Consider the following 25402-nt stretch of genomic DNA (forward strand, 5'->3'; position numbering starts at 1 on the left):
ATTTAAAACCAATCTCTGTGGATTCGAACTTACTCATACATCTACAAAAATGTTTGTAGAAATTATTTTTGGTGGATTCGACACCCATCAGGTTCTAACTTATCAAGCTTTTGATGTACAAATGCAGAGCATCCAAAAACACGTAAGGTAGATAAATCAGGTTTTTTGACTCACCAAACAAACTTAGGTGTTTTTTCAGATAAGAGCACAGATGGAGACATGTTAATCAAATAAGCAGTAGTAAGAACAGCTTCACTCCAAAAGATTTTAGGCAATCCAGAACTGATTAATGTATATACAATTATATGATGTGTGTGATTAATATATATGTATACTAGGGTCGTTGGATGCATGGATTAAATCAATTATTAATTAAAATCTATTTTATAAAAGTTTTAATTATGTTAAAGTCAAATGAAAGAGATGCTTTTAAGTTAATTAATAATGCAAACACATTTTGTTCATAAAATTACATTGCATCAATATTTTAAAAAATTTCACAATATATACAAAGAGATGTATCAATGGAAACAATCTAAGAATAAACTTAAGTATGAGTTTAATAATATATTAACATTGATTCAAAATTTTTTAAATAAAATTTAGACAAACACTAAAGAAAATTTTGTGTGGAATGTTTTATTTACTGAATAGTAAGTGGTGTTTCTACTGTAATAGTAGGCATTAGTTAGATTTAGTGTATTTGATATATTGATTAGAGTATAATTATTATAATAGTTTGTTAGATAATGATATCCGCCAGAAATGATTGTAATCAATTTATTTCAATTATTAATATTTCATCATTCTTATTTAAAAAAAAAAAGATTTTTGATAACATGAAAATTAGTTAATGACAACATACTTAACTTAATGAATTCAACTTATAATATACCAAAAAGATAATATTTCAACCAAATGAATTATTAATAGAGCAAAATCCTGTTTGAGAAGAAGGTTTGTTAATTGGGGGACGGTTATACTTGATGGAAAATATTTGCATATGAGATGTGTGGCTCATATTATTAATCTTATTGTCAAGGATGGTCTGAAAGAATTAAATGACTCCATTGAGCGTGTACGGACAGTTGTTAGATATGTTCATCAATCACCAGTTAGGACAAAAAAATTTAATGATTATACTGTTGAGGAGAAGATTCAAAGAAAAAAAACATTGTGCTTAGATGTACCTACAAGATGAAATTCAGTTTATATGATGCTAGATACTGCTTTAATTTTTAAAGATGTGTTTGATAGATATGAAACATATGATGCTGATTTTCATAATGATTTCATGCTTGGTGGGCCTTATGGTAAGATTTTGGGTTGCCTATGAAAGAAGATTGGGATATGGTTGCGAAATTTGTCAATATGTTGCAATACTTTTATGACCTAACCAATCGAGTGTCTGGGTCTTTGTACGTGACATGCAATACTTTTTTGGATGAAATAAGTGACGTTGATGATTTGTTAAATGAGTGGCTTATGAGTAAAAATGGTTATTTGGTGGACATGACACGACAAATGAAGTACAAATTTGATAAGTATTGGGGGAATGCTGAAAAGATGAACATGATGTTATATGTTGCTATTATGCTTGATCCTTGTCATTAGTATAACTATCTCAAATATGTGTTTAAGAATATGTATGGGTTAGAATTAGCAGAGAAAATAGGAAATTTGGCCAGATCTGCTATATACGATGTATTTGAAGAATACAAGAAAATGTATTCTTCTACAACATCACGACCTTCTTCCATCACTTCATCTAATGAATTAGATCAGGCTTAGGATCAAGATGATGATAGTGAACGAAGCGTTGGTAGAGACAAGAGAAAGAAATGGAAACAAATGGTGTCTACGATTAGAGGTCAGCATAAGTCAGAATTGGATAGTTATCTTAAGGAGGAAATTGTAACAGATGAATCTCCGAATTTTAACATCATTGAATGGTGGAAAGTCCATACGCCAAGATTTTCTATCTTAGCAAGATTGGCACGAGATGTGTTAGCTATGCCTATATCTACTGTTGCATCAGAGTCCGCTTTCAGTACTCCAGGTCGCATAATCGATAATTTTAGAGCTTCATTGACTCCAAAGATGGCACAAGCTCTAGTTTGTTGTCAAGATTGGTTACGACACACTCCATCCAAACCAGTTGAAGAAGACTATGATGCCATTGATAAAATTGTAAAAGGTAAGTATAGTTTAATTTAATACTTATTGCAAATATTAGTTTCTTGAAATATTAGTTTAATCTTATAATTCTTGTAGATGTTGGATCAAATATTGGGGCGGAGTTAACCATCATTAGGTTACGATGTTGTCATGTTGTGTATCATGTAAGTCATAAGTAGTGATTTTTCTTTTTTACTTTTATAGTTTTACTTTTATTTGTTGTTGTTTTATATCTATATATTTTTTTGTTTCTTAAATCTTAGGTGCAAGTTGAATAGTGGATGGAAGATGGATGATGACTTGATGTCGATTGTCAATGCTCAATGGTGAAATTTTAATTCAATTCTGCAATTCGCTTTGTAATATTTTTAGATATTGAATATTAACATATTGAAGTTGTACTACACTTGTGACTTGTACTATTAAATTAGAATTTAATTTTGGTATTTTGTATTTGTATTTTTGGATAAAATTGAAGCAATATAACAATTTCGGCTTAAAATATCAAAATATATTATTTTTTAAAAAAAAAAGATTTTTTTCGATTTTTAAACCGAATTTCAATTCGGTTTTAACTGAACCGAACCGGTGACATTCGGTTCGGTTTTCGATTTTTCAAACCGCCAAACCGAATTTTCGATTAACCTAAAATTCAGCTCGATTTGGTTCGGTTAACCGGATTGAACACCCATAAATCTATATAACAAGGTGGACGAAGTCCTTCTTTCTTTTCTTGTTTTTTTATTTTTTGTTTTGTTCCTTCTCTTTCCTAGGAGTACTCAAATCAAACAACGTGATATTATCTACTACCAAAAAGTAAGGTTAAAGCTACAATTCTTTTTTATTCTTGATGCGTTACGTGCGACGAACATGAACAAAAAATAACCCTAACCACTGTCTAAGATCTGAGAGCCCATTTCTGCGAGTAAAATCGATTCAATTAAGTAGAATTCTTTTTGCTTTCTTTGAGTAAAAAAAAAAAAATTTACTCATCTCTTTATACTTGGGAGAAAGGAAAAAAAAAAAGAACAGTGATGAGAATTTGCTCATCTCTTTTGAGGAGGGCTTAGGGATTCATATTTATTTCCGGAGCGATCTGAACTTTCGGCACGTGGCGGAATGTGGGCTGTCGAAATTGATTTGGTTGCTGATATGGGAAAGTGGTGAGATAACAACCTCGAGGCTTTGGATTTGGTAGTAGATAATATCACGTTGTTTGATTTGAGTACTCCTATATAGAAGGAGGAAAAACAAGGAACCAAAAAAAAAAAAAAAAACAAGAAAAGAAAGAAGGACTTAGTCCACCTTATTATACAGATCAAACGCATTGTTGTCTCCAAGAATTGCTGAGATTGTTGGTTGTCTTGAGGCCCACCAGGATTTGAGGGTAAAGGGTTGTTGTTGTTGATAAGACACAGAAAAATCCCTATTTCACGACTCGCAGTTTAGCACTGTTTCTGAATTCAACAAAAGGCAAGAGGAACAAGAGAACCTAGTATCGGCAAACTGAAACAAAAACAAGAATGTCTGAGCCACAGTGTGAATTTTGTGGGGTTGCTAGAGCAGTTGTGTATTGCAAACCTGACGAGGCCCGTCTGTGCCTGCAATGCGACGGCTGCGTTCACTCTGCCAATGCCTTATCGCGCAGGCATCTTCGTTCCCTTATCTGTGACAAGTGCGTCTCACAGGCCGCTACGGTACGTTGCCTGGACGAGAAGCTGTCACTATGCGAGGCCTGCGACAGCTGCTGCTTTGGGCTGGAGCACCGCCGTCTCAAGTTGAGCTTCTACAGTGGATGCCCTACCCCGGCCGAGTTCTCCAAAATCTGGGCTTCAGTTGTTGATTCCACCACTCCGCAGGAGGTGGGAATGGGTGACGCAAGGGGGTCATCACCGGGGGTTATGGTGGCGAATAGGCTTAATGAGATGGCATCGGGTATGAAATTCGGGCCGTGGGTGGGCGTTCCGTCTCTACCACCTCCTCAGCTTACGTCTAACTGTATGACGTCTTCGTTTAATAGGGATCACTTGCCTTTCTTGCCGCAAGGATCCACCATCCCAAAGGTGATCATATATTTATTATCCATTGATTATATTCTTGACACTATATCTCGTTGACGCAATATATAAATTTTCATGGAATCAAATGTGTTTAGTATGTCACTAGAATTTCACATTAAATGAAGACGATGCCCAAATGCATGTTATATTGTATGGCGTTGTCTGTGAGAAAGATAGTCCTTCCCAAACCCCTGGTTGGAGGGATGATGCTGTTAAAATTATTACCTTATCGTGCACCGAATCAACCAAGGAGATTTGAGAAGCATATATATAAATCCTAAAATTCCCCTATTCCTAATTTTCGACAAAATTAAACTTGCACCAAAACATAAAATATCTTGGGCAAGGCCCTCCAATTGTCATTTGCAATATGACTTTGTATGTCTAATTCTTGATTTCTAAGTTTGCGCAACTAATCTTGTGCTGAATTTGCTTTGTCTCCCTTTATCACAGGCTTGTGCTGATACCGTGAAGGATCTTGGAATACAAGAAAGTGTTGATCTTTGTGACAATGTTGACATTGATGGCATAGCCCTCAGCTTTGAGAGTGATTACGAAATGCTTGGGAATCTGCAAAATCAGCCAAGATTTCACTGCGACGATGGAGGAATGAGTGGACTACTAATGGAGAAAAACTTATCAGTAACTGAATCTAGCAGCACACACATTGAGAGTACCTTGGAGGTTCTCCTTTATCCTATACCTCCCTTTGATACATTGATCAACAACATAGGATTTTTGTCGACAGGAGAGTGCATAAAGTATTATTTCAACTATGCAGACCTAACAATCCATCTTTATCTTTAGGCATCCTCATCGGTACAACAGGACTGCATAGGTTTCCAACCTGCCCAGGTGGCCGGATCGACCAACTTGATGCAGGCGACCATGAATGCTGGTGGTGCTAACTGTATGCTCATGAACCCGAATATCGGGCTTGGATTTGCAAGCGGACAAGTCCCTTCAAGCATATCGTTGACGCTGTCTAACATCACTCGAGAGAGTAGTGCAGCTGAATATCAAGACTGCGGATTGTCACCTTTGTTTTTCACAGGTGACTCACCATGGGACTCAAATTTCGAGCCCAGTTGCCCACAGGCAAGGGATAAAGCCAAGATGAGATACAACGAGAAGAAGAAGACGAGAACGTATGCCCGACTCTACTCTTTTCTTGTCACACCGTTAATCCCTTTACCTTATAGCTTTATGCATGTAGTGAATGCTGCAATTGTAGGTTCGGAAAGCAAATACGATATGCTTCACGTAAGGCCAGGGCCGATACCAGAAAGCGTGTTAAGGGTAGATTTGTGAAGGCTGGTGAAGCTTATGACTATGACCCTGGCGGAGAAAGGCATTTATGAGCAAGTTACTGCATCTTCCCTTTTCTGAGGAAAAAAAATACAGTTTCCTTGGCATAAAGGTATGCAATTTCCCCTCTGATCACATGCATGATGCATGTATACATTCTTGGAATTTATTTTCTCCAGCTTGAGTTAAGGTAGGACCAAATGTATCGAAATCCCATATATACATCAATGGGCAAGATATATATTTATATCAGCAACTTTTGGCAAAATGTTCAGATTTTTAAAGTGTACTGATGAGTTTGACATTGATTTGTAGTGGCCTTTTTGCTGGATAAAATCAAGTCTTCAGCAGTATGAGACAAGTACATATTCTTCGTATATAGTTTCAATTACTATAAGTTTCTGGCATACGTTCATCTGTCAAAAGACAGATCCAAATGAGGTATGACTTGGCAGTCGGCCGCTGGACCTTTGTGAGGAGCCTGTCTAATTTGAGGTTAGTCCAACGACCAAGTATTCGTTAGTACTCAAGAAAATCACCGTATTTTAGTTTGAAACCTTGTATGTAAATGGATCTGCATTTTACAGGCTTGATTGCATTTTTAGTTTTGGAATTATAGTCATTTCACACTTTAGTCCTATAATTTATTAGGTAAAACACAATAGTTCGTCTTTTCTAATTTCGCGATTTTAGGACAAAGATTGGCTAGAATTATGATGTCACTTGTCCGGGCACAACTTTGAAAATTTCTGTCAATTTTGTTCGAAAATCATGAAATTAAAAAAGGTGAAGGACTATTTTACAATCCTAACAAATTACAGACTAAAAAGTGCAATAAACTCTTTTTATATAGAGAGTTAACTGCATTTTTAACCCCTGTAAAAACACTAATACAAAAATTTTGGAAAATTATAGACCCGTCCGGCTCTTAAATTTTTAGAAAAGAAGCTCACACTAACTTCAAAAACTTGTTTTAGCCTTAAAATAAGTGTTCAAGAGTGGTGTTGCACCCCACCCCTATTTTCTTTTTCTTAGGGAGTTTTTTCGTAATTTATTATTTTTTCAAGATATAATCTCTTGCTAACAAGCTGTATTCTTGAAGGGCTGGAGTCGGGAGATAAGAGTTCGGAAGGCCATGTGCCGAGAGATCTTCTGCTCACGTTTCGTGTGATTTTTATTCCCAAGGGACATGTCATCAACCTCATAATTCTCAAATTAAGCTGTTGCTTTGAGAGTTCTTTGTTTCTTGCAAGAGAATATAATTACACGAATGTCAGGATCAATACTACGTAAGTAGATGAAATGATCTATATGATGAATAATGCCTGGATGAGGGTCGTTAATTACCTGCAGGCATGAAAGAATTAAGATAGATAATTCGCCTTTTTAAGAGTTGTTCGTTAACAACAGAATTTCTGTTTTCATAACATGTTCAAAGTTTAAGGAAAATGTACTAAGGCACACAAGATAATATGGTGACAGGAGAATCGTATGGAAGTAGGTATATATCTGCAGAGCTTTCACTTTTCTTGTCCGGTTCTTGTATTTTCATCCACTCCATCTTACTCAATGTTATCAATGGGGCAAACAAATTCTGCTTTGCTGAAACCGGAAGAGTGTGTGTGTGTATATATAAGGTTAAATGTACTGGTTGTGACATGAGAAATGAGTAAATTTTCTCACTCTTTCCCCTTATAAAAAAATAAATTAGCAAATTAGTCTGTATTTTTGGAAAGTGAAGCAACCCCCTCTCCACTCATCTGGTGTGTTACACGCGAGTTTTGTTTTTAAAATTTAAAATAATGTTTATATTGTTTGATATGACAAAAATTGGCTGGTCCAATTTACTACTCACATACAAGAGCCCGACAAAAGCATTCAGCTCGAGGAGAGCCTTAAGAGCTCCCATTCAGCTTTACCGGGGACCAAAATTCGGTCACCCCAAGAGGGCAGGAGGCCAATGCCACCCTAGTGGCCAAAAGGACACCCTCCTAGATGATAACAAATTACTCGGGACAGGATGATGTAGGTACACACGTGGAGTATGACAAGGACTTGATGGGGCCTCATACGTGACCAACCTCTCCGAAGAAGTCGGGATATGGGTGAATTCCCATCCTACCTTGATCTCTCCCAGCTAGGAATAATTCCCTCAAGATTCTTTAACCATCCCCGGATTATGAGGAAACCTATCCTCAGCAACCGCCTTCTCGACTCCCTAAGGGACAAGGCTCCTCCCTTGCTAGGGGACTTCAACTATAAAGGTAGGTTTGGTCCCCCCCAGTCAGGGGGACGATTATTTTACTTTTCATAAGCTCTCACTCGTTCACCAACTCTTAATTCAATTTTCTTCGTATCATAGCTCGTTATCTCATTATTATGTTTTCTTCTAGAAGTTTATTAATCTAAAATCATATACTGGCTTGAGAATCGGGATGCTAATGTTTTTTTTATAGGTTTCATTTCAGGCATGTGAAAGAATTTGGCCTAAGAGATCTCAAGTCAACAAACCTCATCATATGTGCAACTTTTACTCGCATCAAGTGGCGTCGTTTGTGTGAATCATAGAAAAAAGGAGTGAGGATCAACGAAAACCCCAAACTAGCAATTTGAATAAGCAAAAGGTCGTGGAGTCATCCAAGGAAGCTCAAGCTCTCCAAGTGGTGGCAAGGACACCTTTGGCCCCCGCTGGGCTTACAATGGCAGGGTCTTCTAAGCTTACCAAGCCCTTGGCAGATCCACCACATAACAACACCTCGTGTGGAACTTCCTTGAGAAGGTTTTTGGAAACTATGTAACAAATGACCGCTTCAACAATGTGCAAAACTCAAGTACATGTGGTAGCTCCCGCAACAGGTGAGAGAGAGATGCTTGGGGCCCAAGGGCCTGGGCCGACCCCCACAACTTCCGGAGGAGGTTCCCCCATACACTAAAAAAATAATTTTTTATTGGATTGACTTTTCTAATGGCCAGATTTAAATTTGATAAATTTTATAAATTTGGAATGACTCTTATAAAGGATGCTTGTTCATTCCTTTAACAATTGTTACAAAATAATTATAACGGCTCTTGAAGAAGCCATTCCTAAATGTATCGAATTTTGTAACGGTCTGCATCACCATTACAATAATTTATTGAATGTAGAAGTTGACTTTGGGACGAGGTTTCTTTCCCATGAGGCATGAAATGAAGCTCTCAAAGAATTAGTCTCTTAAGATTGATGAGGAGGTCAAGAGAATATATGACATTTCCTAGGACTCTATGTTAGCAGCATATAGTATGATGTTTAGTGTACGACACTTGATCTAATGCATGCTTTTAATGTCATGAACCGCTATCAGGCATGTGCTGGTGATCATCACTGGATTTGTTCTTGGTATACGACAATGGAGAACTTGTATTGGAAGGGTATAGTGATGTCAGCTTTTAGACTAACATAGATGATATCAAATCTCAGTCCACTTATGTTTTTAGCTCAATGTAGGAAGAGATTCTTGGAAGAGTTTCTAAGTAAGATAATAGAGTTGACTGCACCATCGAGGCTAAATATATAGCAGTTCCAAAGCTATTAAAGAGTAAGTTTGGATGAAAACATATATCAATTGGGTATGATACCTAGTATTGTCAAATCCCTAGTTGTGCATTGTGATAACAATAGGGCAATTGCAAGCAAAAGTACCTAGATTTCATTATACAGCCAAACATATCAGATGCTACCATCTGATCCGAGAGATGGTTGAAAGAGGTGACGTTTAGGTAGATCGTGTTGTATTAGGAAAAGAACATGTCAAACTCGTTGACCAAACCTGTTTCACAAATCGCCCATACTAAACATATCGAGAAGATGAGTTTGAAGGGTGTGAGTGATTGGATTTAACATAAAGTGGGAGATTGTTATCGAAGGTGACCATAAATTCAATTAGTTTTTTGTATCTATTGTTGATGATCGTATTCGATGTACTGTTAAATATCATTATATAGTTTGTTTTTTGGTTATCTTTATCGTGTTATGATTAGATTTTATCACTGACTTTAACAGATAAACCCCATAGACCAAATGAAACCAATGAAGTTGGGTTGTGTATTTGATGACGATTATGAAACCAACTTTTCGGGGTCAATCTGAAATATTCTAAGTCAAGAACCCTCAAGAATGGCACTAAGAAGTTTTGGAAAAACTTGCACTAAGTGGTACATTCATGAGATGAGTATCGTATTTTATCCACGATAGATGTATGTTGCTTATGCGCTTTGGTAGATACACGGCAAGTGAGTCTTGAATTGACTTGTAGGAGTTTTCATATAGAAGCTCATGTGGCATGATTGGTATGCCTAAAATTTCTTTGCTGCAACAGTAGCGAAATTAGTCATTCGATCTGAGGTACCATAGTAGCTTTGTGCATTGGGGCGATTGTATCTTAGTCTTGGTTGATATGATCAGTATTGTGTGGTTGCCAAAAGTCCTGCACCAATGCAGTCAAAACATAATTACAGGTTGCTACATTCCAAGAAAGAACCCATCGCCCATCATGAAATGATGCCGATCTCCTATGTCCTTTAGACTGTGTTGATCTCTGAAAGTCTATGGCTGCGGCTGTTGGTAGAAAAGCAAGAAGTTTTCAATGTTGATTAATTAACATACTCAATAGTTGAAACATAGTTATCAAAGTCAAGTATGAGAACCAATTTAAAATTATGTGCTCTAGACATTGATTAGGAGATAGCTTAAGGGAAGGACCTCTGTACGTTACGCACAAGTGACGGTTCACACCAATTTCACTATTTTATTGTATCATGGACTAGCTAGACATCTATAGTAATGGGAACGCTTGGATCATGTGCTAGCTAATCAAGAGTGATTAATCGAAAAGCAAGTTAATTGTCGGATTAAATTATATATATCATACAAGCCCATGTCTATTGAAGGTGGACCTATAAGGATCATACACAAAACACTAACGATATTGAAAAATTAATTAGAGCATTAATTTTGAGTGAAAATTAGTTATCGAGTTAATTCCAAATGAGAGAGAGGATTAATTTAAATGAATTTAAATTAATTATTTAAATAATTGAATTATTTACTAAGTGTCAATTAATTGGATTAGTTAAATATCTGAGTTTTGGGATTAATTAATCTTAGGTTCAAGAATTATATAAAGTTTCGATATGGACTTAAAATTAATTGATTGGGTCAATTAATTACTAATTCAAAGTCAAAGTGTGTTTAGTTCAAACTGTGGTAAAGCCTCAAGGGATCACGAGGACCTACCATGCAAAAGGTTCTTGATTAGGGGTTTACATCCTCATGAATTTTTACCATCTACTTGCAACAGCCAGCAACTCTATATATAAAGGAAGTTGAAGCCTTGGTGTAGACAAATATTTTGTTCTCTCATCTCTCTTGTATCACTCTTCTACCTCAAAGCGTTTATCTTTGTCATCCTTTTTTTAAGGTTTGAAATTTATTCGGGTCTTTCTTATAGAATACTTTCTACTTCATAGATGTATTGTTCTGGTCCTACTCTCTCGAGTTTCTATCAAAGCTAAAGGAGTCATAAGTTGGTATTTTGTGTGGACTTGTTAGAGAGACATTGATTTACTCTTGTGTGGACAAAGTAGGAGGTGAGCTATTGAAGCTAGGACGCTCAGCTACTCTCAACTAGCCGGTGTGCAAGTGCATGAATAACCTGATTAACATGTGATATAAAGCTCAAACAAAGAAAGTAGACCCCCACCGATCATACCAACAGGACTAATTTTGCTAGCCCAGAAACAAGGTACCAAATCCATGATTTCTGCATTTATACTAACTTGGCAAGCCCTGAAACCAAGCGGATTGGCTCGTGAACGTGCCAGTGGAAGCAATAGGCGAGAAATAGCAATATAAAATTTAAATGGTCATACCAAGGGGTGTATCCTTGATGTTCCCCGGCATTCGATCTAGTATGAAAATAAACAACGATAAAATAATTCATACGAGGCTATGGTTGAGAAATAAAGAAGAAGCATGAATATAAAAATTAAAATTACCTCTTGTAATTTTAAACTTCCAAACAACTACTCTCGTTGAATTTGTTCACTCAAGGTTCCAAAGCAACAACCCCCTAAAAAGGTCCATACCACATCGAAATAAAGGAGGCCTTGATTTCAAAGAGGGAGAGATTTTTGTATTGTGTATTGTGTAATAATTATTTCCTAAATAATTATGCACAATACATATATATACCTTGTATAGATAAATAGGAGTGTGACTAGATACATTTTTTTCTCTAAAAGTAACCCTTCCATCTATTCCAAATAGAGAGGATTCTAATTTTTGCCAAGTTTACACTTACCAAAAATACAATTTTCTTGGTCAACTCTCCTTCCACCAATTTGCTAGTGGATCTTAATAAATGGGACGAATTATATAAAATAAATTTAAGGCCTGAGTTTCAATTAAATCCAATTATCAAGCCTAATAGGTAATTAATCCAGTTAAATATTGAAGCCCAAAATATCTCTTATTAATTAATAAATTCAATGTATTAATTAATAAGGATAAGCACAATTTAAATTAATCCAATTAATTTAAGTTCAGGCTATCCATCCAATGGATCCCCATGTATGAGTAATCCAATTACTTACACCTTGTGGAATTAATTTCAAATAATTTCTTGTTCTTCTTCGCTGATTTGTGTGTGAATCTTTAGGTTCACCTTTCAACTAAACTTAGTCTGGTATCCAACATTACCAATTAATTAAATCTTATTTAATTAGTCATTCTTGATCAACCTTTGATCAAGAAAGCCCGTTACCATGGGCGACCTTCTGTCAACGGTCCATGTCACTAGAGACTAGGTAAATACCCGTGTGAATATTTAGGCTCTTGAGTCCATATAGGTATGATCCTTCCGTCTATCGTCTCTCGGGTCTTAGTCTATGACATGGAATTTTGTATCGTTTCCATCCTAGACTAGGCGTCTATGCTTTAATACTTGAGACCGCGTTAAGCTTAATTATTAGATACAGGAACCTCTTTTTCCCATTCGACCAATCACTGTGGTCGGTTCATAAGGCGTGAATGCATCTCCAAGTACATAGTAGATACCTCGTTCACATATTGACAGGGGACGGATCCTCATCTTCAAACTTACCCTTTTGCTACATATTCGAATGCACTAGACAAGGCTTATAATGATCATGTCTGTGACACAATCACCTCTCGTTAAATCCATGATTTAGTCATCATTTGCATGTGACTGCCATGGTTCCTTAAGTTTGAGGTCTACTCCTATACCATTAGAGCCAGGGATTCAGGTCATATCGACCAAGCCTCCAAGGCTTCTATATGACGATCTCCACAAGTCAGTTCAGTCGATTTGACACCTAGCTAATCAACCCACTAAGATTGCATAGACGTCCCACGCCTGGCATCGATGAAATGCTGCACTCATCAAATGAATCCGACTCTTAGTACAAGTCCCCATAGGACACCTGATACCCAATCTCGAGCTCCTCGACTTGGTACGTTTCAAACCTAAACTTTTGGCAGTTGATTTATGATCGCCATCTAGTACGCAATCCAACTGCACGGTTGTCCAAATGGTCCGTGGGTTTTGTTGTGATGTTTAAATAAATATAAGCTACAGAATGAGCACAATAAAGAAGAAGGCGAATAGCGCACACTTATTTTATTCAATAAATAATATTATATAATATCGAGCAATTGTCAAAACAGATCACATCTAGGCAAATCTAATTGGATTTGGTCAGCTATCATGACAATCTCCCACTTGACCTAAAGCCAAGCACCCATCGATCTCAAACCCATGTTATCGAGATGTTGAATATGAGCAATTTGCGACACTGGTTTAGTAAGTGGGTCTGCTGTGTTTTCTGTTGAGCTGACTCGGCCCATTCGAACATCACCTCTGCTCACCATCTTCCTAAGTAGATGGTAGGGTCTAATAATGTGTTTGGAACGGTGATGAGATCTCGATTCCTTTACTTGTGCTATTGCCCTATTATTATCACAGAAGATACCTACCGGCTCAACAATGCTAGATACTACATCCAACTCTTGGATGTAGTTTTTCATTCAAACTACTTCCTTAGCTGCTATGTATTCAGATTCTATGATGGAATCCACTGTGCTAGCCTGCTTGGAACTCTTCCGAGCAACCACACCAGCATTCAACATAAAGACAAAACTCGATTGAGAATTGGCATCATCATCATTCGATTAGAAGCTAGCGTCGCTGTAGCCTTCTAATATCAATCCCACCATCATAGATCAAGAACATATGCTTAGTCCTTTTCAGGTACTTGACTATGGCTTTGACTGCACTCCAATGTGGCTCCCTGACGCATGCCTGATATCTACTCAATATGATTAAAGAGTATGCGACACCGGGTCTAGTGTACTAGACAACATATTGAATGCTGCTTACGGCTGAAACATACGGGATATCCAACATCTGCTTCAGTTCCTCATCAGTCTCCGTAGACTATTTCTTGGACAGCTTAATTCCATGAGTCATCAGAAGTAATTCTCGTTTTGAGTTTTTCATCATGAATCTCTTCAAAACTTTCTCAATATACGACGATTGGGTTAATCTTAACATCATTCTAGATCTATCCCTGTAAATCTTGATGCCAAGGATGTAGGAAGCTTCACTTATATCCTTCGTGAAAACTGAGTGGACAACCAAGCTTTAATGTCTCTCAACATCTTGACATCATTCCCAATAAGTAAGATGTCGTCCACATAAAGCACAAGGTACGCGACAGAGCTCCCACTGATCTTCTTGTATATACAAGGATCGAACTTGTTCTTGATGAAATCATAACTCAATATAACTTTATTAAAACGCGTGTTCCAGCTTCAGGAAGCTTGTTTGAGGCCGTAGATGGACTTTTGGAGACGACAAACCTTTTGATCTTCTTCAATAGAAGTGAAACCATTCGGAAGATCTGTGTAGATCTCTTCCTCAATGAAGTCGTTAAGGAAGACAGTTTCCACGTTCATCTTCTATATTTCATAGTCCTACCATGTTGCTATATCAAGAAGTATCCGAATGGACTTGGCCATAGCTACAGTCAAGTAAGTTTCCTCAAAGTCGACCCCAGGCCGTTGAGTATATCTTTTTTCCATGAGCCTGGCCTTGAAGGCAATAACCTCCCATCAGCTCCAAGCTTATGTTTGTAGACCGATTTGCACTCGACAGGCTTAACGCCTTTAGGTCGGTCTACGAGAGTCCAGACCTGGTTTGAACCCATCGAGTCCATTTTAGATCTCATAGTCCCGAACCACTTGTCCGAGTTGATGTCCGACATCACTTTTTCGTATGCCCTTGGATCATTATCTAATTGACTAATCAGGCCCAAGAACCCATACCTATCAGGTGGTTGGGATACTCTAGCTGACCTATGGAGGACTCGAGCACTATTAGTGGAAACCATAGGTACAGATGGCGTTGCATCATTCTGTTGAGGTGCCTCACTTGACACTTCAAGCAGTGCCTCATATTGTCAGCTATCAGTAGAAAAACCCTTTTTTCAAGAATACTGCATCTCTCGAGATAAAAATCTTTTGTTTAGATGGGTCATAGAAATAGTACCCTGCAGTTTCTTTCTGATATCCAACAAACCTGCATAGACTAGTCCTTGATTATAGTTTGTCTCCCACTAGTCTCTTGATGTAGGCGGGGCTACCCCATAGTCTCAAGTACTTGTTAGACACAAGCTTGCCAAGCCATATCTCCTATGGCGTTTGGGGAATTGTCTTGGATGGCGCCATGTTGAGCAACTTGGTCGCCGTCTCAAGAGCGTATTCCCAAAAGAATAGGAATAATTCGGTAAAACTCATGGATTGGATCATATCCAACAGAGTCCGATTCATCCTTTAAGCCATGCGGTTTTGTGGCATTGCAAGAGGAGTCTATTGAGAGAGAATTCCATTCTCTTTTTAAGTAATCTTTAAACTCACCACTCAAATATTCTTCGCCTCAATCTGATCGAACAATTTTGATTTTACAACCAATTTGATTCTCCACTTCAAGTTTGTGGGCTTTGTTGTGATGTTTAAGTAAATATAAACATACGGAATGAGAACAACAAAGGGAAAGGCCAATAGCAAATACTCATTTTATTCACTAAAATAATATTACATAATATCATGCAATTGTCAAAACAGATTACATCCAAGCCAATCTAATTGGCTTTCTGTACATCGATCTATCCTAACAGGCCCAAAACAAGCTGATTCAACAGGATGACTCAACAAACTATAGGGATTCCACGTCAGATGAACTTTTCACATCTCAAGCTACATCATATAAAAAATCTCGAGCTAATTTCCTCTATATCAGTGAAGGCTGAACTATCAAGTAATAGGTAAAAAACTCCTCACATTTCGGATTAATTAGGAAAAATTCATTTCAAATGGTTATATCTTTGTTCAGATAAGTTCAAATCCCATTTTGATCTTTTTGTTAGTTTTCTAAAATCTGCAGCTTTCTAATGGTATGCATATCACCATAACAAATTCTTGAATTTTGCTCCAAAGCTGTCTATAAATACAAGAGGTTTAATGCAAATTACCCCCCTTTGAAAAAATAAATACCGAATTCCCACCCTGTGTTTGTGAAAATGGAGAAATTTACCCCTCACGGAATTTCATATGATGCACACACTTTTTACTTGATTTTTATATTTCGTTTAATTTAAATTATTTAAGAACCGTTGGATCTGATTTGAATCAAACGTCCAACTTCAATTATAGATCAATGGCTTAGATCTTACTTGATTTCAAAATCAATTGTCTAGATTTACAATTGTAAATTTACCTAATATATATTTATGTAAATATTCATTTAAAAATATATTATATGTAATAAATTTATATGTAATTATAATTATATATATAAATGTATATATATAGAGAGAGAGAAGAAGCGGCGATGGCAAGTTGGGAAGGGGTTTTGGGTGAGGCAACGACGAGTAAGGGTAGGTGGTTTGGGCATTGTGACGAGGAGTTGGGGAAGGGGTTTGGGCGCTGTAAGGGGGAGTGGAAAGGGTGGTGGGTTTGGGCGTGGCGACAACAACGTAACTGGTTTTAGGGGGCAGCGCCATTTCTTTTTTGTTTCTTATGTGTGTTTTTTTTTTTGATGGGGGGCGCCTAGGCGGGAGTTGGAAAGGGGAAGGGGGGGCGGGGATGGGCTGAGAATGGCATGGGCATGGACGACGTCAGCTAGGGTGGAGGGCGGCAACGAGCATGGAGGTTGTGGCGGTGGACTGAGGGGGAAAGGGGTGGAGGGCGGCGGTGGCCTGTGAGGGGGTGGAGGTGGGAAAGGATAATTTTTATTTTCGCTTTTAAATTTAAAAAATGTATATTATCAAAACTATTATATATTTTATATGAAAATTAGTATTTTTACTGTTTAATAAATATTTATATATTATATATTATATACAAATAATATTTTATTTTTGAAAAAATTATGTTCAGTCGCATGAGGAGCGAGTGCATTGCACACCTCCCTCTAAGGAGATAGATTGCTTCAATTTTAAAAGCATAAGGAGGTAATTTGGTATTTTTTATTTTATAAAGATGTATTTTGCACCTCACCGTATCACAGGGAGGGCTCGCATTTTTCCCTAAATACAAGTCATAGTGCAGTCGAATTAGTAACTCTAACCACTCACACACTGCATATTTACTCTCTTATGCAACAGTACGGACACCTCGCTCTCATTTTTTGCACTCCACACGCTCATTTTTTACTCGCATTTTAATATTTTACCACTTCACATATCACACCATATTCTTATGTTATTTTCAAGTTTCCCCTTTCTCTTTTTTAGTTATTGGATTACTAATTTAAGAACCAGATTATTAATCCCTATTTTGTAGGTTACTTCTCTTTTGATCTTAAAATCTTTGGTAGATCCTCCGACTATAGTGGTGCTGCTAGACTCCGATATGTATTACAATGGTTTTTACATAATTACGTTAGTATCAATAAATTGAGGAATAAAATTGGATTAATAAACTTACATTATAATAATATGATTTTCACAACAAGTGAAACAAATATCATTACAATAATAATATATACGCATAAATGAAGACATATATTCACATATTTAATAAAACTTAAATTTATATAACCTCAAACTTATTTATAAAGTCTCAATCTCAACAACAAAATTAAGAGATCATTGGTATCCGACAACATATTCTGAAATTACAAAATGAACAATCATTATTCGAAACTCAATAATTACTCATCGTCAAAGCAAGCTGCTGTAATTCACATGCATAAAGGTGTGGACCCAAGACCCATCACCATCAACAGTGCACGTTTGCTTCCTATTTGAATCCAGAGTTTGTGATGAGTGGAAATTGAACATTTGAACTAACCCAGCAGGGCCAGACCTCAGTCTACTATTCTTTCTAGTGTTCAAACTTTTGTCATCATGGATTTGTGATAAGTGTTTATGGCTTCTTGGGCACCTTCTGTTGCTGCTGCTTCATTCTTAAACTGGGGGAGAAAAATACAACTCTTCAAATCCTGATCAGCTGAGGATTTTTGGTTCGGCTTTTGGAGGTAAGATCGTATGTGTTACGTATAGGGTTAGGCCGGGAAATATTATTCATCATTGCATATTTTAAGATCGGTACATATTTCTTTCTATTAATTATGAGATGTTAATTAATAATTCCATAAGTTATGAAGGAAGAGCATCGATCTAACCCACATTCGCCTTCCTCTCTGTGCCTCACTCATGCAATTTGCGGTTGATTTTCATGTTTCGACTGATTGTATGGTTTATATTTTATCCTTATTTACGAATTAAAAAAATACAAATATTCTGCTTGGTAATTATCATGGATTCGAGCCACATGACATTAGAGGTGGTGGGTTCGAACTCCACGTTATCTGTGGGATGTTGTTTTTACTGTAATAGTAGGTGTGGGTTACATTTTAATTTATTCGGTATTTTTTGATTCGAGTATGATTGTTGCAATGGTTGTTGTTAGATATTGATATTTGATGGGAATGATGTTGTAATTAATTTATTTCAATTAATAATAGTTTATCGTTCTTATTTAAAAAAATTAAAATATAAAAAATTTAAAATAAATAAAATACATTCTAAAAATAATAATAATAATAATAACACATAGTAAATAGGTTACTGTGAATAGCAAGTATCCGCATGACCGATGAGCTCCTTGTTCGAGTAATAAGGTTGAGGTTTCATATTAAAAAGACTACGTGTTCGAGTCCCACAAAATGGGCATATAATCTACTTTTATAATAATTTATTTATATTCTTTGTTTCTTTTATACATACTTATTAATTTAAAAATATTAATGTATTAAAAATTAACTTTTAAATTTGATTGTACTGACGCAATAGACTGACTGTAATATACTATATATAATTGAAAAGAGTGGTTTTGGTGTCTATATATTTTTTGGTATGTCATCACTATAAAATAAATTGAATTTTTTCTATACTATAAATAATCGCGGCTTCAAAATCATGGTAAATCACTACTATTAACAACGATTAAATAAAATGAAAGCAAAAATTTAAAATTTTTACTACGTTTAATCTATATTCATCGTGGTTTCTAACCATAGCCAAAATATTTTTTATGGATTTGGTCGCGGCTAATGTTTTAGCCACAGTAGTAGAAACAATGGCTAAGGACCGTTGCAAAGTCGTGATTAATTTGTATTCGTCATGATTTTCTTCTTCTGACTATAGTTATGAGCCGTAACAGAAAATTATATTTTTTAGTGTATTTTTATTTTATTTTAAAATTTATTTATTTATTTTGTTTTTCAATTTTACATATTTAAGTAACTATTTCTCCCCATTTATTATCCCACTCATTTATAATTTTCTTTTCTTTATATATGAATTTTTTTCAATCCATTTATTCTGTTTATTTTATTTAAGTTAATTATATGGATAATAAATTATTAATTTAATAAAATATTATTATATTTGCATGTGCATTGATTGTGCGGTTTGGACTAATATATATAACAGGACATATATGAATGGGAGGGATTGCATAATTGAGATTTTGGGGGGCCGTGTGTTGGTTTTTGAGAAAAGTTGTTCGTCGCCAAGTGCAATAATATATTGCGATGATTACACTTTGCTTGGGTGAAATTTTGTCCCTACTTACCCACTGCTCTAGTTCGTGCAGGACGCTCTATTTTGTCCAGAGCGTTTTACCTGCCCAGAGGATGGAATTATATATAAATTTTTTATAATTTAAAAAATTATATTAAATAGTTTTGAAAATTACTTTCGTCTAATAAATAAATTTTTTTATTAATAAAAATTTGACGAATTTAATGATAATAATAAAAAATTTAGATAAAAATTCATATTTACTTCCGATTGACTTATTATTGATTTATTGTACGTCAAATAAATTTTTTTATGGTCAAATTCTCGTTATACATCTTGGCTCATTAATGCACGTAATGAGGTATATTTTTACAGTTATAGAGGTACTTTAGTCACAAAATATTTGTTTTAACCTACAGTAAATCAATATAAGTCAATCAAGGGTAAATATCGATTTTCATTCAGTTTTTCTGTTAACAACAATAAATTCATTGAATGTTGATTAAGGTATGAACCTATTTATTATAGAGAAAAACAAACCTCAGGTGTACATGTAATTTTGAGAAAATTATTCTTTTTAGTTCGCTAAGTATGTCAAAATTTAATTTTAGTCCGATAATTATACTCATATTATTTTAAATCCAGTAACTCGAAAAATTGATTAAAAAAGATCATTCGATGCACGGGTTTTTCTTTTTATGATCGGAAATACTATGTGGAATGCCAGCTAGATATATTTTGGTGATTTTTTAAGCTTATGTGGCAATTGAGATGAGGTGAAAAATATGTTGGTTATATTTTAAATTAAATTATAATTTATAAAACTAAAACTATTATTTTTTTTTTGAAAAAAAAGTAACCACCCACTCCTTCCTCCCCCGCCCTAATCATCCATCCTCCCTTGCCTCCAGTCACCCTGCCGTTCCCTACTCTTCTCCCCACCCCTGGCAAGCCCCACAAAGGGGGGTGTCGCTCAAATTTGAAATAAATCTGGGGGATGGCATTGCCGAAAGGTGGAGGGCGACGACGTCGCCCAGAGGTGAGGGGGGTAGGACGCTGTCGTACTCCTCTGCAGCGATGCGACGACGTCCATTAAATACTTTAATTTTAACTAATTTGTTTTTATTTAATTTAATTAAAAGTAATTTAAGTAGTTAATTATTTTGATTTAAAGTAATTAGAAAATATTAAACTAATTAATAGATTTTGTTAAAATATATTTAAATTAAATAATTATTCAAATTAATTAATAAAATATAATTGTAATTAATTAATATTTATTCATATAATTATTTAATTTAAAAATAAATTTATTATATTAATATTTATATTAAAATTAGAATTTAATTTTTGAATTTGAAATTAAAAAATTATAAAATTTTATATATTTTTCTAGAATATTTATATTGAAATAATATCGTGGCCACATGTCATCATACATGGCTATATACGTGTATAAGTGGCTGGAAATTTCAAGAACTTATGTGCCACGTGGACAATTTTTGGTTATTTTGCAAAATCTCATCAGACATTTTATATGCTTGCAATTAATTTAAAACTTAACTAATATAATTGTTACATTACAAAATATATATATTAGTTTTTTTATATGTAAATAATCCAACGAATGACATCAGAGCACTTGCCTATAAACACTCCGCCTTAAAGCATTACACAACAAGAGGGGCACTCTTAATGAATTTTTTCTCTCACTCGATATCGAAGATATCACAAACAAGGATTAATTTAAATATAACAACCATATTTGAAACCATGTAAGGAAATATAAAGATCTAGAAGAATGATATCAGAGCCATGCAACTCTTGGATATATACATATATAGAAATTCATAATTTGTGAATTGGACTTCGACACGTTGTAAGTCGGCTTACTTGACATATTTGTGCCGCGATAAATCGTTGTCTGACCCGAAAGAGCAAAGTATGAAGGTCTAATATTATGGATAAATTCATAAGAAGCATGAATTCTGGAGCCTCCTCATCAGGGGACAACCAAGAGAATTCAAATATAATTACCACAGGAGAAACATTGTGGGAAAACAGAGATCTATTTGACTGGAAACCTCCAAAAATTAATACTAAAGAAATTTATAAGAAGTCATGTATTGATTTTAAGTCAGCATATACTATAAAGACAGAAGAACAAGTTTTACCTTTAGTATCTGATCAACAAACATTACATCTGTTATGAAAATCTTCTATTATTAAACATATTAAGAATGGTTATAAATTTCTGCATATTGATCTTGTTCAAATTGCTATAAAACCTTTAACAAGAGAATGATTAGACCTAGTGTGTTTCTTGGTTTAAGAGATTGTAGACACCTAGATTTTTATGATTCCTTACTTGGTTTAGTAGAAACTAGCCTTTGCAATGGTCCAATTTATTTCAATTCTTTTCCAAAATTTACCATTTCTAGTAATGATCCTCATATTTTGGATATTCTCACTTTAAATGTAAAAAACTACAATTATAAAATGAAGTCAGGATCTCATATTTATGAAATATTCTATAGGCTACATTACAAAATTACTAATACTGGCGTAGATATTCAAGCCATATCCCACACTAAGTCACCAGGTCAAACAGTATTTTGGGAAATAAATAAGGCAAAATCTAATCTTTTAGTTCCAAAAATTATAAAATGAAAAAATGTTACTTTACTAGAAACATGGAATCTACCACCCGGATCAATTCCCCCTACACAGCCCATAGAAAATTCGAAAATCGACCAAATTACCCAACATCCTGATGGATTTGTAGGAGTCAAATTTTGTAGACAAAATTCCTTAAAAACAAATAGGACTTCCTACTCTCATCCTATCACCCCTTCTAGACACTCAACTTCAGAAACAATTAGACCTACTACCTCAAAATTTCAAGGAATAAGAATAAATCAAAATCTTGCACAACCAATATATCAAGACTATGAGGAAACAGGATCCCCCAATTCTGCACCATCACAAATTCTTACAATTACCAAAGAATTTCTAATTAATAAAGAATTTCTTAAAAAAGACTTTCTTTCTGAAGAAAATATTTCTAATAGAAAATGGTTCATGAGTAATTTTTCTGAACCCCAAAGAGCAAACATCAGATCTGAATAGTATGAGTACAGTTCATACACTAAACAAAATATTCCTTTTTTTTTTCTATTTATTCCAAACATATAGAGATGATAAATTAACAGTCATCCAAAAAACATTCAAAAAATGGAGAAAGCTTGATGGGTCAAAAATCTCCAGCGAACATCCACCTTTAGAGGAATCTGGTATCTCTATAAAAGGTCAATCATCAAGTGTCTTCCAGTAAGTGAACCATCCACCAATGAGATAAGCACTCTTCAAATTAAACAAAATAATTTTTCAAATTTAATCCTTCATTCCATAGAAAAACAATTAGATCGGATAGAAACAAAATTGAAGAAACTTTAGAAAAGAAAGAGCCCTCATCATCTTCTCTAATAACGTCTAAAGATCAAACTCTTCACATTACTGCTAATAATCTTCCTTTCCAAATTTCTGATTATATACCAAAATTAAATCCAGAAAAGTCTATTCTTTTAGGAATCCAAGAGAGATTAAGAGATCTAGGTAAAAACAAAGTCATAAATAGAATTGAACAAAACTATGAAGATTCTGATAATGAACAAATTCTTAATTCTATTAACCCTGTTCAATATTTATCACCTTATAAAAATTATTATAAACCAACTCCCCCAGATCTAAAATAGAAGAAGTCCAAAATTTTAGGTCTTTTAATAGAAATTCAATATATGAACGGAATCTAGACACATTATCTGAATATCAAATTCTTAGTCTATGTAAACAAATGGCTATGGTATCAAATATTTACAAAGAAAGAGCAGGATTAACAGATGAAGATACTGCTAAAAATCTTATATTCGGATTCAATGGTCAATTAAAAGGTTGGTGGGATGAGCCAAAACTCAAATTCTTTCAAGTGTTAAAAGAGATCCGGAAGGAAATATTATTAATAACGATGAAGGAAGACCCATATCTAATGCAATATCTTCTTTAATATATACAATCGTTATCCATTTTATTGGAAATCCTCAAATATATCAAGAAAGAAATACAGAATTTTTACAAAATCTAAAGTGTAGAAAACTCCACTATTTTAGATGGTATAAAGATATCTTTTTATCCAAAATCTATGAAAGAAATGATGCAGATAGTTATTTTTTGAAAGAAAATTTATTTCAGGATTACCAAAATCATTTGCAGAAAAAGTCCGTGAAAAAATTAAAGAAAAATATGAAAATATTGCATCTCTTTCTTTTGGAGAAATTATAAACCATGTTAATTTAGCAGGATTACAATTATGCAATGATTTTACCTTAAAACCCCAATTAAAGAAACAAAATCTTACTACTAGAAAAGAATTAGGAAGTTGGTGTGAACAATTTGAATTTCAAAAAATAAAGTCACTATCATCATTATCAAAGCCAAAACACTATAACAATCATAGACATAGATCATCAAAGAAAACTCCTTTTAAATCCCCCACTAAACCCTCTTCTAAACCTAATCTCCCAAGAAAAAATTTCTCAAAGAAAAAATATTCTAGTGTTCCTAATTCCATTATATGTCATAAATGTCAAAAACCAGGTCATTATGCTAGTAGTTGTAGAATGCGAAAGAAAATTTATGAATTAAGTCTAGGAGAAGAATTAACAAATCAATTATTAAGAATACTAGATGAAGAAGATTTAAAAATATTTGAAATTGAAAATTCTAGTCTAGAAGAACAATTAGATCAAATTCAAACAGATGAAGGATATTCCTCCTCAGAAGAAGAGTCTCAAAACTCTAATTTAGAAGATAACCAGTTTATTACAAAGACATAATTCTAAATTAGAGTTTTGAGACTCTTCTTCTGAGGAGGAATATCCTTCATCTGTTTGAATTTGATCTAATTGTTCTTCTAGACTAGAATTTTCAATTTTTGAAATATTTTTAAATCTTCTTCATCTAGGATTCTTAATAATTGATTTGTTAATTCTTCTCCTAAACATAATTCATAAATTTTCTTTCGCATTCTACAACTACTAGCATAATGACCTGGTTTTTGACATTTATGACATATAATGGAATTAGGAACACTAGAATATTTTTTCTTTGAGAAATTTTTTCTTGGGAGATTAGGTTTAGAATAGGGTTTAGTGGGGGATTTAAAAGGAGTTTTCTTTGATGATCTATGTCTATGATTGTTATAGTGTTTTGGCTTTGATGATGATGATAGTGACTTTATTTTTTGAAATTCAAATTGTTCACACCAACTTCCTAATTCTTTTCTAGTAGTAAGATATTGTTTCTTTAATTGGGGTTTTAAGGTAAAATCATTGCATAATTGTAATCCTACTAAATTAACATGGTTTATAATTTCTCCATAAGAAAGAGATGCAATATTTTCGTATTTTTCTTTAATTGTTTTCACGGACTTTTTCTGCAAATGATTTTGGTAATCTTGAAATAAATTTTCTTTCAAAAAATAACTATTTGCATCATTTCTTTCATAGATTTTGGATAAAAAGACATCTTTAAACCATCTAAAATCATGGAGTTTTCTACACTTTAGATTTTGTAAAAAGTCTGTATTTCTTTCTTGATATATTTGAGGATTTTCAATAAAATGGATAATGATTGTATATATTAAAGAAGATATT

At 34.5% G+C, this 25402-nt stretch overlaps 2 protein-coding genes across 4 annotated transcripts in view; both read left to right on the forward strand.

Moving 5' to 3' along the window:
* Positions 1–3433: 3433 nt before the first annotated feature.
* Positions 3434–7074, forward strand: LOC105162753 (putative zinc finger protein CONSTANS-LIKE 11). The gene is made up of 6 exons (XM_011080873.3): positions 3434–4241; positions 4692–4922; positions 5046–5386; positions 5473–5658; positions 5862–6041; positions 6649–7074. The coding sequence occupies exons 1-4, from the start codon at positions 3702–3704 to the stop codon at positions 5597–5599; spliced, it is 1239 nt and encodes a 412-aa protein (XP_011079175.1). The 5' UTR covers positions 3434–3701; the 3' UTR covers positions 5600–5658; positions 5862–6041; positions 6649–7074.
* Positions 7075–17922: 10848 nt separating this feature from the next.
* LOC105162637 (protein DETOXIFICATION 21) overlaps positions 17923–25402 on the forward strand; it is a 35373-nt gene continuing 27893 nt past the window's right edge. For all 3 annotated transcript variants that reach the window (XM_011080717.3, XM_011080718.3, XM_011080716.3), the window contains exon 1: positions 17923–18142. The gene's annotated coding sequence lies outside the window, so the exon portion shown is untranslated. The remainder of the gene's footprint in view (positions 18143–25402) is intronic.

This window comes from Sesamum indicum, linkage group LG13 (genome assembly GCF_026168435.1).
Source record: "Sesamum indicum cultivar Baizhima isolate 11 linkage group LG13, ASM2616843v1, whole genome shotgun sequence".
Taxonomy (NCBI): Eukaryota; Viridiplantae; Streptophyta; class Magnoliopsida; order Lamiales; family Pedaliaceae; genus Sesamum; species Sesamum indicum.